The 17305-nt window shown below is 48.0% G+C and overlaps 1 protein-coding gene across 2 annotated transcripts in view; it reads left to right on the top strand.

Moving 5' to 3' along the window:
- LOC105279368 (SAM and SH3 domain-containing protein 1) overlaps positions 1-16936 on the top strand; it is a 332254-nt gene extending 315318 nt beyond the window's left edge. Inside the window, exons 7-16 of one of the 2 annotated variants that reach the window (XM_026972703.1) lie at positions 426-482; positions 4587-4653; positions 5968-6139; positions 6490-6718; positions 7645-7923; positions 9958-10056; positions 11613-11951; positions 12330-12542; positions 14185-14335; positions 14840-16936. In XM_026972703.1, the coding sequence (XP_026828504.1) occupies positions 426-482; positions 4587-4653; positions 5968-6139; positions 6490-6718; positions 7645-7923; positions 9958-10056; positions 11613-11951; positions 12330-12542; positions 14185-14335; positions 14840-15606 (2373 nt within the window). In that variant the 3' untranslated portion in view covers positions 15607-16936. The remainder of the gene's footprint in view (positions 1-425; positions 483-4586; positions 4654-5967; positions 6140-6489; positions 6719-7644; positions 7924-9957; positions 10057-11612; positions 11952-12329; positions 12543-14184; positions 14336-14839) is intronic. The other variant, XM_026972705.1, reaches the window with a different exon arrangement.
- Positions 16937-17305: the final 369 nt, after the last annotated feature.

Here is a 17305-nt window from a genome sequence, read left to right as displayed (position 1 = left end):
AGTAACCTATTTTTTTAAATTTTATCTGGTTCTCGTTATGACATAATATGTGACACCTGTTGCAATTGTATCATCAAGAATCGTCACATTTTGATCAAATGAGTCCAAGGCATTTAACATCTCGAAGAGATCTATAAGTCTCAACTTTAAATGTATTTTTCGTGCATTGTACGATTTCTTTTAAGCAAGAGAGAATAACTAAAACGTTTTTTTATATAAAGACGGACGAAGTGACAGACAGCTAACGATTCGTGATATTAGAATTCCTGCCTTAGTAAAAGCCACTTGCTCTTGTACGACCAATCGCGCGATCCTTGAGTCGAGTCGGAACGCTCGAAGTCACTCGCGGGAGAGTCGCTTTATCGCCGATAAAACCTTTTTAAACGAAACTTAAGAACGCTTCCATCCCCCGTTGCATTTTTCAGCTGAAAGTTCAAGAGGCGCTGCGGAAGAAAGAGCGATTCCATAAAGAGCACGAGGAGGTGAGTGCACACCTTAAGTCCACATCTTTCACCCGCGATTCCGTAATGAGATTTTTGCCGCACGGTTTTACTAACGAACTTACTTGTAAAAGAGACCCGCGGAAATGGCTTAAAGTGTCGCCGGGAATCATTGCCAGCTTCCTCGCGCGCGCCCGTGATGGGATCCGCCTGATCCCTTCCTCTCTCTCTTTCAGGAGAACCACGGTTAACTCCCGGTTCCCTTTGTATCGTTTCTAATGGCATTTCTCTCTTTTTCTCTCTCTCTCTCTTTCCTCCATAAGAATACGTCCTTACGCGTTTCGCGCGAACACTTACGTTAGACCCGCCCGCACGAGCGAGCGAGCGACAATTTTCGTTATCGCGCGTGCCGATCGTGATAAGGATACCGCGGCGTGTATCCCTATCGCGATTAAACCGACCCACTCGCACGCGCGCGCAAGTGCGCTCGCCCGCGCCTTCCGCTCGTTTATTTTCTCCCCGCGATTCCCCCGTGCATTGCCCGGGATCATCGGTAACCCTCTTCTCGTCGTTCGACTGATATTGGCCCTGGGAGCCGGTGGCTCCTTATCCGATACAATCCTGCCTCTCCGCATTGGAATTCTCGCAGGACGAAATTTGCATGTATGCGCTATCACCAAAGCCACCTCCTCCGCCGCCACCGCTCGTTCTTCCCTCGCCACCCCTCGATCTCTCCCGCGCGATCGCTCTCTCGCTTTCTCTCGTCACCGTCCCGCTCCGGCTCACGTACGCGTGAGCTCGTTCCCCGCCCGTTCCCCGTCTATCTCCTCCTCCCTCTTGTCCTACGAACTGTCTTTCGCCAACTCGATACCTCTTATTATGCAAAGCAGCCAGATCAGCGTGATATCATCATAATCGTCAATGCGTACCGTGACGTTGCGTCGTGAATTTCTTATGCACGATCTCGCGATATACGCGCCGCAGCTTTTCGTGCTTTTCTTATTTCCCGCCGCGGTGTCCGCGCGCGAGTACTCTCTCTCTCTCTCTTGGCCGACTTTCCGCCTCACTTCATCCGCTTCATCCACCTTGTGCGTGCGATCGTGGATTCCGAGGCGTACATCGCGAAAGGTATTCCGATACAGTAACGCGTAATGTGGAATCGCCGCGCTCATCGCGGCTGATATCCGATCTGCTGGTCAGTCGATCGAGATAAAACGCCAATGACGAGGACGCGCATAATCAAGGACCACTTAATTGGGATACTCGGTGATAAAATTCAACGTAAGGACTCGGAGATTTCAATGAAGAAACGTGGAATGCCTGTGAATTACAGGAACCATCGAGACATGGTATTTGATTTCTTAATTTCTTATTCGTCGAATTTATTTTGCGATAAAATCCGTCGGCTGAGTTCGAAAGAGTTCGAGGATATTAATAAATAACCCTTTTCATTAGGCCACTTATCCAGTCTGACGGCTTGTAAAGATCAACTTCGCTGAACGGTATCTTCTCCTCGTCGATTCCTGTCGGTAATCCTTGGCAAAAAGTTTATCGTTAATTTATCTACGGTATAAAAGAATAAAGGGGGTCCAGGCTAAATTAACTACTTGAAAGGGATACTCGGGATAATGTCGCGCGCGCACGACTTTATTAAAAAATTAACTCTGTTAAAAAGTTAGCCGAACATGCCGTGTAAGAGTTGTCGAACTCCTCCCTTCCCGGCGGTTGCTCTTATCTTCGATGCCATTATTTGCCGGCGAACTTCTTTCATTTCGCAATTTCGCCACTTTTTGATAAAGGAGTTAATTTTTCGTGGACCGTGCAAGCGTGAGAGATTTTTTATCGCGATTACTACGTAATGATGGTGAGCGTGACATATCGCGCTGTGAAAAGTAAATGGCGTACTTTTCCGAAATAATCTTTCCGTAATGATCTTCCTTTAGAATTGAATTTTATGAATGCCAATACTGAAACCTCACTCCTCATTTAATCTCAAATGAATTCCATTTTCTGATAACGGTTCAGATTCGCCGGATATATCGAAATATGTGCTCTATGTTAGGAAAATCAGGAAGTTGCACAGAGATGAATCGTTCAATAACATTTTCGTTGCAATAAGATGGGTAAAAGTATCCTCGCGGAGAAAATAACACGGTAGATGCGGGATATCTCGCGAATTCCAGGAATACATCCGGTAATGAGGGAAAAGTGGCAGTTTCGACGGTAAAACGGGACCAATGCAATCATGCACGTCGTACATTTCATGCGTATAAGTGGTTGCAACATAGTGTAACGTACCGCTTCGCGCAACAGAGAAACATTACGTAACGATGCTACGATTTACGTCACGGTACTGTCGCGTGTACGTTTCCGTAGGTTTTGGCCATTCGAGTTCGCTCATTATTCGCCAAAAATTATAATGGACAAAAAGACGTGCATAAAGATCAAACAACGACGTTGTTAAGTGGCACAGCATCCAGGATACAAGACTGATAGTTTTAATTACTCGAATGTGAAATCCTCGTGAAATCTGCCATGGAGTTTTCACGTGGAAATCGTGAAAGAGGTGGCGTCGAAATTACCGAAAAACCTTCGAGCGCGTTACGAGCCCGCGGGTCCGCACGTAGCCCGGTAAGAGTGGACGAGAATGAGAAAGGGAAACGGTAGGACCGAAGGGAGACATAGGGCGAAATAAAGCGGCCATGTTCCTTTGAGGCTGCGAGAGCAATATGGAAATAAAGGTCGATATCCGTGTAAAAGTTTTAGTGTCACCTCTACCTCCGCGGGTTTATTGCTCCCCGAGGAAACCCCCATGCTTTCTTCCCTTCTCTTGCCCGGTCTTCCCGGCCGTCTCCTCCCTCCGCGTCCGCCGCTTCTTCCGCCTCACTTCGACTTCTACTTTGGTTCGACACAGCCGCAGGCGACCACCACACGACAACCCCCAGTCCCCCATCGCCCTTTTCTTCTCTTTCCGCCCCGTTCCTGCTGTCTCGATCCTTTTTTCTCGCCCGGGAAATAACCTTCAGCTCGAGTTGTCCCTCGCTCGCTCGGGACGTTATTTCTACAACGTCCTGACCGATAATCGCTTTTCGCTCTCCATCGCCGATTATCGGGGCTCGCGGTCTCCGACCGCAGAAGAGCCGCGATATATGTATATACGGTTTTCTTCTCCCTTATCCTACCCTCCATCTTGGCGCGGCTGACCTTATCGCACTCTCGCGAGAACTCAAAAACGCCGATGGTGGTCCAGCGGCGGCCGGATAACGGCGATTATCCGCGGTAAAAGGGAAACGGGAAGGCGGTCCCTGCGCATGTAAGTTCCCGGTAATACCATTTAGATTACACGCGATTACGCTACCGGTGGCGGCGGGGCATCTCCCATGAGCCAGCATGAAATTCAGTCCTTAGGCGCGCGATTACTTCAATTAGCTACTTACGTGGAAACGCAATTTGCGTAGCGGCGAGATACGTCGGACGTGTGCTCTGCAAAGTTTAATGAGATCCCGACAGATTTAAATAATATTTCATAGGTTTAATGATTACGCGGCGCGACCAGAGAGAGAGAAAGAGAGAGAGAGAGAGTGAGAGTGAGAAGAGAAGGATCCCCGCTGGGAATTAAGCTTAATCATTGCAGTTAAAGTTCATAAGACTCGATCTAACGAGAAGACGCGGCCAAGTTCACTCGCGAGCGCTCGCGTGATGAGGGCTGCTGCCAGATAACAAGTTTTCTTATGCAGAGATTACGTCGGCCATCTCGTCTTTCTGTACCTTCGTCTGACATAGTCCTCCGATGTGTAGGCAGAGCATTCTTCCTCCCCGATCAGTTCCCATCAGACGAATAACGAAAAAAACACAATTCTCACGAACCAATTTGTCGTAACGTGATGTTTTTTAAATCGGCACCCTTCTACGATACGACGAATAGTGTGTGTGTGGGTGTGCAGACACACACACACACACACACATACCTATTTCTACCCTCAATCTTTTTTAAACGTTTATCTTCGATACTCGACGCGCGCGAGATCGATGGAAACAATTCCGGGGCATGCAAACATCGGGTCGAGCGAAGCGCAGCTAATAGCAGTTTTAATCACGATGCCGGATAAACATTTACCCGTCGACGTCGTCATTGTGCTGTTTCAGATACTGAGGGATATCCGGCAGGGTTTAATGCAGCTAGGACGAGACGGACGGGGTCAGCTCCCCGGGGGTAAGTACATCAAGGACTAACCTCCAGCTAGTTGTCGCCTCGTCTCACCGCGACCTGTAACCCGCCCTCTTGCAACCCGCCTGTTCCGCGTATGGGTGAATGTACGTGTACGCTATGTGGTGTGCCGCGCGCACGGGTGCACACATGTATGGGTGCGTGTATGTGCGGACGTTGAACAAAACGTGCACGTGCCAGCCGGTATGAGAATCGACTCCCAAATGCCTGACACCTCGTACGTAGCTGCTCACTCTCGCGAGACTCATTTTGAGCATTCGTTTCCTGATGGCTCCCCTCGTAGCCTTTTTCAAGAAATCTCGCTCCCCGTAGCCTCAGCAGCTTTTCACGATAAAAGTGGAAGCGTGCGCGGGAATGGCACACGTATGCCTTATAAAAAAAGGCGCTCGCAGCAGGAAAAGAGAAAAGACGCTGGAAAACGACGTGAGGTTTAGCAACTGATGTTGGATGTAAAGGGAGAATTGAAACATAAATGATAAGCCGAAATATAATGAAAAAGCAAACTGCATGCGAAACAGAGAACCAAATTTAAAAATTCGGTTTACTTGTAGTAGATATATGTAAAAAAATTATTGATTTATATTTATTTATAAAAGTTTTATAAAAGGTAATAAAATTTTTCGAAAAATGTTAAGTTATTAAATCGATAATAAAATTAACGATAAAGTTATATAATGAAGCGGAAATGCTTAGGAGGGTAATAACAGATGAATTTACGCGATGAATAATTGCAGACGAAGTAATAAATGCGACGTGCGACTAATGTTATTTCACACATTCCAGCACATGTGAATGGAACGTGGTCCGCGCTCTTTATTGTCGATTTATCACCATTACGGTGGTTTTATTCGCTATTCACAAAGACTGTTGCGGCGTGGCTGAGTCGTGAAGCCCCTCGCATATGCGAACTAATCTTGTTATTGTTAGTACCCGCCACCTTCGTCTCCTAACCCTTGTCTCCCTCCGCACATCGCACTGTAATTCCCAGGTTTCTACACCAAGAGAGGACTTTAATTTTTAAATGCGTTGTTATTGAATATTATTAAATTTATTAGATTTATAATAACTGACATTTTTTATTTAATTATACAGTCTTTAACAAATTTCGTTACCACAAATTGTAACGATTTATTGCAAAATATAATGCACCGCTTGTTTATTGGTAACTTTTATCATTTATCCGCATGATTTTTCTCGTTTTGTTTAATCATTAATCAGTCAAGATGGATATCTTGTTCGAGAATTATCGATTCCTGTGTTTGCGAACTAGAAACCGCACAATCGGACATTGATTCGCAGATGACACATACATGTACGACGAAGATGCGCGATGCGGAGGGGCTGGTGGTTTAGGACCCGGCCCGGGCGGTCAACACTGGTACGACGAACCACCCTACGAATCGGATCCCGAGGACTTCCTCATGGGAGCCAGCGGTGGCCCAGTACCTACCGCAACTATCCAAAACGGAAGGTAAATTTCTCGCGATTTAAATAGCGTTAATGCTAAGATGTTTGTCAGAATCATCTTAGCTTCTTCAGGATTTCCTTTCAATTATTGTCACGGTTTGAAAGAAAATTTATTGCGACTTTTGGAAATGATCACTTCATTATTTCCAAGATCGAAGGTACAAGCGAGTAATATTTCAGCGAGATTTGAAATTATGATCTGCTAACTTGAATCCTCCGCTGTTACTGTAGAGATACTGTAGAGATATGAATTTGATCGGCATGCAATTATTCAGTAGCGCATTTGAGATTCAGATAATAGTTCAGAATTAGGAAACACTGTTCTGTGAATCGCGTGGCACGACTAACTTCCAGAGTTTGCTTTACGCTGAACCTGAGGCCGGAGAACCGAGGCGAGGGTGTCATCTCTCTTCGGACAGCCGGCGACATTAGCCTGCCACGCGATCGCTCGCGGAAAGGTGCTACGTCGACGATGCGGGGTCTCATCGTTCCGCAGGGCCACAATAATCCGCCGACGATCATACCTTTGACACACTCGAGGGCTTCACGTGAAAGCGGGGATTACGCGAGCAGCGACGTACAGGTAAGTCGTCGCGCGACGATCCGGACAACGAGATTGCTGGTTTCTTCGCAGATTCTGCATGGCTAATGCCATTGTCTCTCTTCGAGCGAAAACTTCTTCGCTGGTAAACAGCAAAGTTTATATCGCCTGTCGCGGGGGCTTCAGGCATTAATGAATGAGCGACGGAACGTTTATGTCTGGAGAAAAGACGCCCGCATGGAGCGAGTTGTAGATAACAGCACTGTCAATATCCGAGATCTTGGATATTATGACTTCCGGTATGCCTGGGGCGGGTACCCTGATACTTTGGCGTACCGGGAAACGACCGAATCGTATTCAGGAACCATCGCGTATCGCGCTCCTGATCGCAGGATAGGGGGGTTCATGAAGTGATTCCTCTGCGACGTGTTTTTGTGACTAGTCATTCGCGTTTCGGGGAGCAGGGTGACTGACTAACCGCGACGAACCTCGAGGAGAGTGAACACCACTCCGCTCTTCTCGCGGGATTACCGAATTATCGTATTATTATCCCGAGTAAGTAAGTCGCGAACCTCGTTAAGTCGCGGGGTAATACCATCACACCAGGGCGCGATGTCGCGGGACCACCCCCGAATCCAGTCTGAATAAATCCCGTTAGATTGCAGAGAGCCGTCACTACGTACGGGCGGAATTACATTAGTCGCTACGCGTTGTGATAAGTAGTGTCACGCAAAGAGGGAGATACGGGGAGAGATAGAGAGGATGCCATTTTGTCGGGGGTTTCCTCAGCCCTTGCTCAATGTACAATCTCCCTCGCGAGAGACCCGAACCCGCCACGGGTCCCACGGGCGTTCAGAGAGCATAGAAGCCGGGGAAAATGAAGAGGGATAAGGGGTTATAAGGGGGTGATGGGCCACGTTCTCGCGGGCGCACGTCACGACGTGATTTATTTAATTTTGGGGCTGCAGAGTGTGAGCTCGAGACTGTCGACTGTGTCGGTGGACACGAGTAGAAGCGACCAGCCCCCGGCGGGGGTCGGTCGGCATCCCGACCGGCCGGAGCATCACCACGAGCACCATCACAACCATCGCCATCGTCACGAACATCACCACTCGGTCTCACCCCGACCCAATCAACGGCACCACCCCGCCGCCGCTAGCACGCCCGTAAACGTCAACGTCGTCGCTGCCGACGTCGACGCAGCGTCACCGCAAAGCAATGCGCAGCGTCGCCCGGTCCCCAGATACGTTCGTATTTTTTGCCGAATTTTCTGAATCAATCCTTCCGCCCCCCGCATTCGTACAGAGAGGATGATCCAGTCGTTCATCTCCGCCTTCTTCCGCCTGTTCTACACCGCTACAGATCCAACGCACCCTCGCAGTTTCCGTGCTACTAACCCAATTTTCGCGCGAGTCTCCATTCTTCTGAGTGACGCGAGCGTGTGTGTCTGCATTACGTGCGTATATGTATTCGGCCGTGTGTAGGAACACGATCGGACGGTCTGTCGATCGGTCGATCGATCAATCGGTCAGTCGGTCGGTTGGTCCTCGCGATTGGAAACTGACGGATCCCGGTGGATTAGACGCATATGCGAGCGCCGACACTCGTGAATATGCATTTTTCGTTCCGCTTACGTGCGACGTCCGTGTTTCCCCCGATCGATGAGGTTCTCTCTGTCGAAGAGGAACCGTGTCACGCGTGGCGGTACGCGAAACCATATTTAAGAGAGAAAGAGAAAAAATGAAGAAACGCCGTTCTCCGATCAATTTTTAGTATATCGGCTCGGTGAATCAATTATGCTGAAAGCTGCAGCTTGATTTCGTCGGGCAGACAACGTGATCCCGCTATCTACAATTTGTTTGCGAGGAATCAGACGCGGCAGTTGCACGTCGGAATCACGTAAAATTTATGCTAGTCGGTTTCGCTCCTCCGGTCCGCCTAGCAAACGTTATTCTTCGTCGACTTCGTCTTACAAACTTGATAACGATCGTGGTACTATGTATTTTCGCAGCGCAGCGTCGACATTCTATTTGAATTGCTCAGAAGTCGCACGCTCCCCATATGATTCTTTCTCACCTCGTTTTTATTCTTTCCGCGATTCGAGCGATGCTGTATTGATGCCTGTATTGTTCGACACGTAAGATAAGAGGCATCGCGTTGCCATCACCTAAACTTCGTAACGCGCGTTAATTAATTATCAAGCGTTTGAATCGTGGTTTCGTGGACTACGGAGAGCTAGGAATATCGTAGAAATCGTAGAAAAGGCAAAGGCAGTTTCTGTTGAAACGGTCCATGGGAGATTGACGAAGCATGACCCCGTTTACGCTTTATGTACATCTGCGTAGCTGATTTATACTTTCGTTGTAGTTCGATCACGATAGTCGAGCGTATAACATTATAATAATCGAGCCTGAGGTCCGAGGCAAAAACTGGAGAACCTCGCAATCTGATTGGAGCGCCAGAATAAGGTGCCTCATTTCCTGCTCTGACGCCTACACAGCACTGACAGCCTCCGTATATGTATAAATAATACTCACACACTGACACGCCAATATTAAGTATATCACTAACCCATCTAGAACGGCGTAGCCTGTGCATACGCTATTTACTTCTCATGTAACACGCAACCACCTCTCTATTAATATATCGACTGTAACATGGTTAACGTAGTGTAACACTTATATACTTAATCCTTAATTCATGCATATATATACTGCTATGTAGCCCACTGCACGAGAGCTACCTCGAAAGAGATTGCATTTTGCACGACGTGTCCAAAAAAGATTGATTTCTGGATGCTTTAAACTCTATATGAACGAAACAAAAACTCGTTATTTATTAAAAAATTGAAATCTATAAAATGTCATTTGTTGTGAAATAAATGTGTGAAATAAGTGAGTTTGCGTGAATTTCTTCAATCACATGAGGTCTCCGAGAGAAATAATAACGATTAATTATATTAAAAAGAAGAAACATTATATGTATATTGAAAATGTTACGTTAAAAAAGTATTATATGACACTTTCGAGGTGGCGGTCGCGCTTGCACGTAACGGTGTAACATTTTTGACGTTGGGTACTGTATTTTCCTCTCTATCACCCGCTCTCTATCACCGGTGACAGTCTCGTACTCGATATTATCCCTGCGGTGACCCACCCGCCCCCCGTAGCCATCGCCCCATCTAACAGCATCCGCGCGCCACCAGACCCATCATCACAGTGTCCATAGAATCCCCTTTTTACGCGCCGTTGGAATTGTCTCTGCGAATATGAACGTTTTAGAGCCGGAGTAGCGGCGAGGAGGGCCTGTCGCCGAGCCAGAGCAGCGACTACGAGGATCAAGAAGAACTCGAGAGCCAACACTCGGCCGCTGTACACACAGTACGTGACGTATGAGAATGCTTCTTTGTGAGAGCATGCGCTGATTCTATTTCTATCTCCGTTCGAAACTCACTGTCTCCCGCTGTTTCTACACGCGTACGCTCGAATGCACGATATCCTCTTCCTCCTACGCCAATCACCCCGTTGCACGAGCGGACAAAGTGACCGGCAAGCACGTGAAAGCGGCGAGATTAAAGAAGTGGAAAGGAAAAAAAGTTTCGCGGATTGCGGAACCGATTATATACGTTAAAAGTACGCGAGAGTCGTTACATCGAACGGACGTTGAATTTTGAAATTCCATTTCAAGCGCTGTCAGAACATCCGACGGGTTTAACCGCGAGATATTACCAATATTAAACCTCACAGGCGCTCAATGTAACGTCGGGTAATGCAAGACCGAGTTCGCTGATCTCATCCGGAAACTAATCCGCACGTTTGCGTTAAACCTGCAGTTATGTCGTTAATTGTCTGTCACAAGTACGAGCTTCGGCCATTCGCCTTAATGAGCATGCCTATCATATTAATAAACGTGCTGTGTCACAAGGACGTGTAATATGCGATCTCTCCCCCGGTTTTACAGCGTGACGTCAACGTAACGTTGTTTCGTCGCTGTTACTCTACGCTACGAGCGAACGGAAAATATAAGTGCCATGTACAGAGCCGCGTCCGTTCTAACGGATTGGACTGCGATTTACACGGAGGAGACTGGCACGCGCGCGCTCTCTCTCCGTCTTGCGATTCCAATTTAGAATGCAACATCGATCTCCGCGCTGGATAGGATTTAGCGCCCGCACGATTTACCCGTCCCGTTTCGTTGATGCAGCATGCTCTCGAGTAGTGGCTAAGCATGAAAAACACGCAAGCACCGTATGCTCCCCGGCATGCTCACGAATAATGTTCTATCAATCGCAACGTTGGTCTACTTCACAGACAAGTCGATTCGCAAACGCGAACGACCCACTTCCGTCAGGGTTTCTTCACGATTGTTTGCAGTAAATGCATGCTTTGGACACAACAAACGTTACTTTAGTGTGATCCTTTATTCGCTGTCGAATTTATATTCTTATTTATGAAGGCTCGAGGAGAGTGACGTGACAATGTGTATCGAGGAAAGCATGAAGTGCATTAACAATAATAAAGGAAGATCAAGTGCTGATGAGATTTAACTACCAGCTATTTGTAAATTAATTCCGACGCTTATTTTATGATATATAATTTACACTGTTATATATTTAATATCCTCAATATATATTTAATATCGATGAAGTACGTGAAGATATATTCAGCGTTTTCTACCGGGCGTGATACTTTTCACATGAAGCGATCACTTCGCGCAACTCTCCATCGTATCACATTCCGGCGCGTCATAAATGCATTATTGAAGATGGCTCGGCCAACGGAGATCCTTATTTCACATAGCTCCTCGATTTAATTAACGCACCCTCGGCGTATCCGTCGCTCTCTTTTGCAGCCGATCGGGGCACGTATTCTCGGCACGGTCACGCGGCGGCGGCGACGGCCCCTGATGTTCTCCAAAACTCAATTAAAATTTCCAGTCGGAGGCCAGCGCCCTGCTGGAGGGCGACGCCAGGGCGGGTATCGCAGGCCGAGCGAGGAATTTGAGGCACGACGTGCAGCGCAAGATCTCGAGGCTTCGCCAGGATCGCGCGTCCTCGGAGGCCTTCCCTTGCAGCGCGAGCAGCGTCGAGAGTCTACCCAGCGGAAGCGGCTCGAGTACGCAGGCACTGGTACGCGCAGGAAGCAATCACAGCTCGATATCCTGCGAAGACAGGGACGCCATCAGCCCGACGTCCATCGGCCCGGTCCTGTGCAGAGCGCGGGCACTGGTGGACTACACTCCCAGCCCCTACGACAAGGACGCGCTCAAGTTCAAGGTCCGTCCTGCCCACCTGCATGATAATTGATTTACGTAATGATGAGATTCTACGCGAGAGACCAACCGTCGCGGCTAACGATGTAGGCGGCACGCTTCAGCGCGGAAATTTATCGCGATTGCAGTTGGCACGATTATGATTCGCGTATAATTGGCGATGCGCCTGCCGGTTTGATTAGTCATTATTTTTCATTGATCTAGAGTCGAATTGAAGTCTATATCTCTCCGTTTCCTTCGTACATTTTATTGGCTAATATATCCAGGATTACGTTTGGCGAAACGCGATTACCTCGCGATTCGATGGAATGTGAATTACAGTAGACCGAGGACGGGAGGAGAGGTTCCGTTTGCGAGTAATCGCACGGCAACGTTGTTTCAGAAGGGGGACGTAATCGATGTGGTGCAGATGAACAAGAGCGGGCTGTGGAAGGGCGTCGTGCACAACAGGATAGGCCACTTCAAGTTCATAAACGTCGAGATACTGAACGACAGGGTGCCCAGGCGGGGGGAACCGGAGCGGGGCAAGTGGGGTCAGAGATACAGGCAGAAGCCGGGCTCCGTTCAAGAGCTCTTGCAGAGAATGAATCTCCAGGTAGAGAGAGAGAGCAATATCTCGCCGCGCGGTTCGCGAACAAACCGATTCGCATTTGCATGGCGTCGAATGCAAAGCAGAGAGAAACCTGCGTTTCTTTATTCGATGTCCCCGTCGCGCTCTCCCTGTCCCTTCTCTCTCTCGTTCCTGCTTCGCCCTTCGTCCCTTCCTATCTGCCGTGTCCTTCCACCGTCGCGTCAGCTTTCCAGCTTATGCCTTGTACAACTCACAGGTTCCGCAGACCATGACGAGTCCTTTTTGCTCGATTCCCATCCACCTTCCTATCCGTCTCTTTCGCTCTCCGTTTCTCGCTCCTTGCCTCATCGCCTTCCGTGCTCATTTTTATCCTCACTTGCTATGCGTCCTGTGTTCTTTCCTTTCTCTTCCTTACCCTCCTCCTTGATTCATACTCCTTACCTACCTCCGTCACATCTGCGCCAAGTATCCCGAGACTATCGAAGGATCCTCCCAACCGTAGATAAATACTGAAGATTAAATTAACAAAAATGAACCACGGTTGCCTACGCTAATTGCGAGATTAATCAATGTTGAGGGCATCAGTGAGCAACAAAACTTCATCTTCTAGTTGACGTTAATTTCGATCTTATCTTGATAGAAATTTATAGAACGTAATTGAGTTGTGGATATTTTATGCTGGATATTAAGACAAATTTGTGATCAATTATTATCTTTCTACTCACTGCTAGATAAAATTAAAATTAATTAAAAAAATATAATTAAAATTAAAAATAGAATTTACGGTTGAGAGGAGCACTTCGGTAGTTTCGCGTCCCGCGATTTAATGACAAATTAGGCTCTATCGTGATTCACCGCCGACAGTTCGAGCGTCTCGCGTCCTGTCCCCGTCGAAGGGACGGAAGCGACGAGAAGGGACGGAACGAGATGATAGGGCGAGGAGTCGCTGTACCGGAAACGTCGTTTCCGATTCGGGGAGCCGTGCCACTTAATTAAGCCACTGTGATCGATCGTTTAATGAGCGCCGTCCGTGTGCGCCTTTTCAGCGTCTCGCGATATACGCTTAATTGAAGCTTGAATGCTTCTTCGCATGAGTTACAGCGGCGGCCAGAAATCCAAAGTGCTTTCTCAACAGTTGATTGTATGCTCAAGATCGTCAAGTTGATCTCTCCGAAACGCGCAAATTTAATGTTTCAGAACGTCGCTGTACTCTCGATTCTTTGAAGCGAACACCGTCATAATTATGCTGTCCTTTCGTGTTACGAACTTACCGAGATTTTCCTCGAGTCGGGAGTTCGTTTCGTTACTGAAATGTATTTTGTAGAAAAGATGCACGGAGTATCCAAGAAACGTGGAGAAAGATATCATGAAATGTTAAAGATGTCAATTCGCTTGCTTAAAGCGGATTCCTCGTTGTTAAAATCATCTCGTTTCCTCGCCGATCCTCATAATTTTGAATGCACGTTTATTTTGGCACCATGAAAATGCAGTGCTCAGTTTAACATCTCTCGATCGAAACGCGAGAAGCATTGTCGGAAAGGGAATTCCGTAAGCTTCTTCCGAGCGTATAAACTACGGGACCCGTTTTCGTTGCGCGAGTGAACTATTCAAAGCTCCTTTAAGATGGAAGTAGCGTCTCTCAAAGACGAATGTTACGCTCGCGCAGGAGCATATTCCAGTTTTTGTGCTGAACGGATACGAGGATCTGGAGCTCTTCAGGGAGTTAGAGGCGACGGATCTGGACTATTTGCGTATACATCAGCCCGAGCATCGTGCCAAGATACTCACAGCCGTGCAGCTTCTACACGATCTTCAATGTGAGTACACCGAACGCTACATATGCATTCTACATATGTATATTCACGTTTCCCCTAAGTCCTTTTCATCATCGTCGCTATTTGTCTTGCCGCGTATGTTACGTTGCAATTAACACGAGTCGCGCGCATATAAAATCTGTCATAGCTTCTTAGAGCCTTAGGATAAAACCGTTTTGTTTAAATTATAAAAAAATTGAGAACACGCGCGCAATGGCTTAATTAATTACGGTGCAATCATTAACTTAAAAATTGCACAATACAAAAATAACGAATTATAAACTTTTTGTTAGATCTTTTTATTATTCGGTTTCGAAAGCAAAGAATTTTTACGAACAACGGCATCTTAGAAACGCATCGTGCACAGATGGTGGCAGTGATATGCCGTGTTCAGGATAAACCATCACAACTCTTAGAAAAGTTTTAAGATTGTGTTCATGAACGCGAATCGAATTGGTCTTGAGTTCTCTCACATACACGCGCCCTTTTTCCTCCTGTTCGTTACAGCGGGCAGCGAGGGTGACCTGGCCTCGAGTTCAGAGGGCGATGAGGTGAGCCGACTGGTCTTGACCTCCGGCCAGACGTCCGGCCACTGCTCTCCCTTCAACCGGCGGCAATTCCCGCGGGACAGTGGCTGCTACGATGCGCACAAGAACACGACCGGTCGGCGAACCATCAGTCCCGAATCGAGCTCGACGTCGACGAAGCTGTCACGCGAGAACAACCTGGATGGCGCGATGGCGTCGTCTGCGAAGAACGCAGCATCCGGAACCGCAGCCACCGAGGGTGGCCTCGCCGATCCGAAGGACGATTTCCACCCCAACATACCGATCACGAGCGTGACGACAAGTCAGAAGGAGGGTCAGTTCGAGAAGTCGCCATTGTTGCGCGGCGGCAACGTGCGCTACATCGCAAAGCGTGGTAACTTCGGCGAGACGGTGGTGATCGAGGACGCTTGCGAGGCCGGCCAGAAGCTGGGCGGCATGGTAAAATACGTGGTGGGCGGCACAGCCGGTGACCTCAGCCTAGAGGGCGCCGGCAATGTCACCGGGTTGAGCCAGCGTGGTTGCCTGAGTGAGAAATCGAGCGATTCCGGGGTAAGCTCGTCCAGCATCAGCTCGGCGCCACCGCCCCGCGACAAGGTGCTCGCTTCTGCCAGCGCCGCGTCCGACTCGCCAACCAAGAGCTTTGGTACCTTCACTAGATCTTCACCGACCTCGCAGCAAGGCAGCAAGGGTCAGGCTACCAATACCAACGACGGCGGCTATCAATGAGGAAAGCAGTGGGTCAGCACGAGTTTGAGCTCGAGAGTAAGGAAATTGGAGATCGGGGAGTCGCGCGATTAACCGGGTTAAGGGTGCAAATCCTCAATGCGGATTCGGCATGTTATGCAATTGCGATCGACCGATTCGTTCGTGAGAAATTCAACAACGTTCATTGGGATCGAAAGATCATCTCGGGTACTTTGCCCCTGTAGCTTCCGGATCCGATCCTGGTGGACGTCTGAGGTGTCTTCTCCGGACAGTCGTTCTACCGTTTGACGGCCGACTTTGATCACAAGATTAGGATAAAGATATAGGCAAATAGTCGAGACAGTCACCGCTGTGTCCGCCCATCATGGAGTGTCGGGAGACGCTCAAACGCGTCTCGATTTCCATACGCAAAGCAATATTTCAATTTTCTGTTGTTGTTGCTGATCGCAAAGTACTAGGAGAACCTCGTTCTTTGCTTGACGATTCTCGTCACGGGCTTGCCGCGCGGACGGAAATTCTGACATCTCCCGATATTAATGTCGGGGGAACATTTTGTTATCCAGCGTCTCTCGGATATTCGGACGCGGAGCCGAGACGCGGCTTGAAGAACCGTAGCAAGAATCGTGCGAAACGAGCGAAATTCCGGCAGTTGTAACAAAAGCTCCCGCGGGAGAGAACGGTCGAAGTCTCCCCGCGTTCGGCTCGGGATGAAATGCATTCGGCGAGAGGAGCAGAGCTGCGCGGTCACCAAGTTCACTGCCGGGTCGTCCCATCGACATCGTGTAACACCGACGTCGCTCTCGGCGTCGCTCTCGGCGTCGCGATACGAGCTCACGTCGCGCCTAATCGTAGCCGTGTAATTAGTAATAAGCGAATACTATGTGATACGGTAGCAATATTCGATCGATTACTCGAGTAGGTAGAAGGAAGGAAAAAGAACGACGGTCAGCGACGCTATGGCGCCGCATACTGTCGCGTACAATAAACGAGAGCGAGAGATAGAAGAGAGAAAAAAGAGAGAGAAAGAGAGGAGAACGAATGCAGATGCGTCCGTTAGTTTTGATTTCGCGCTCGATGTTATCAGTCGCTTTTCATCTTCGCCGGTAACGACTCCCCGCGATTAATCACCCCGCGAATACTGTATACATCTCGTCGAAAACTGCCAGCGTTATCGAGTCCTTGTCCCCGCGTTCGATGGCGATCTTTATCGCGCGCTTTTTCAGTCCTTTTTGTACGTTCGCGATCGATCTCGTCACTGGTGGTAGAACACGCGCGAATCGTCGGGACAGTCGCGAATCTTCATGGGATCTTCAAGATCGCGACGCACAGTGGTGCCAAAATGCATACTGCCGGAAAAAATTATGTAATTTTTAATTTAAATAGATAGTTATGATTATTTTTTTAACTTAGAGATAATGATTTATCAATTAAAATCGACTAAGTTTCTAATTATTATTATTATTATTGCAAAATAAAAATAATTTTTTAAATAGATAATTCAGTATTGATATTGAATATATTTAGACATCATTTTTGTGATGAAATTAAATAAAAAATTCAAACTTTAGAAAATTAATTTTTTCCGCCTCGGCATCACTGTGCGACGCTTCTCCGCTTAGAAAGTACCCTCTGAATGTACTCGCGACGAGATCCCGATCTTATATCCGATGATGCGCGGACGGATCATCGTGTCACAGGATGCCTTACGAGCGTTTTTTAC

This window comes from Ooceraea biroi, chromosome 1 (genome assembly GCF_003672135.1).
Source record: "Ooceraea biroi isolate clonal line C1 chromosome 1, Obir_v5.4, whole genome shotgun sequence".
Lineage (NCBI taxonomy): Eukaryota > Metazoa > Arthropoda > Insecta > Hymenoptera > Formicidae > Ooceraea > Ooceraea biroi.
This window is presented reverse-complemented; position numbering and strand designations above follow the sequence as displayed.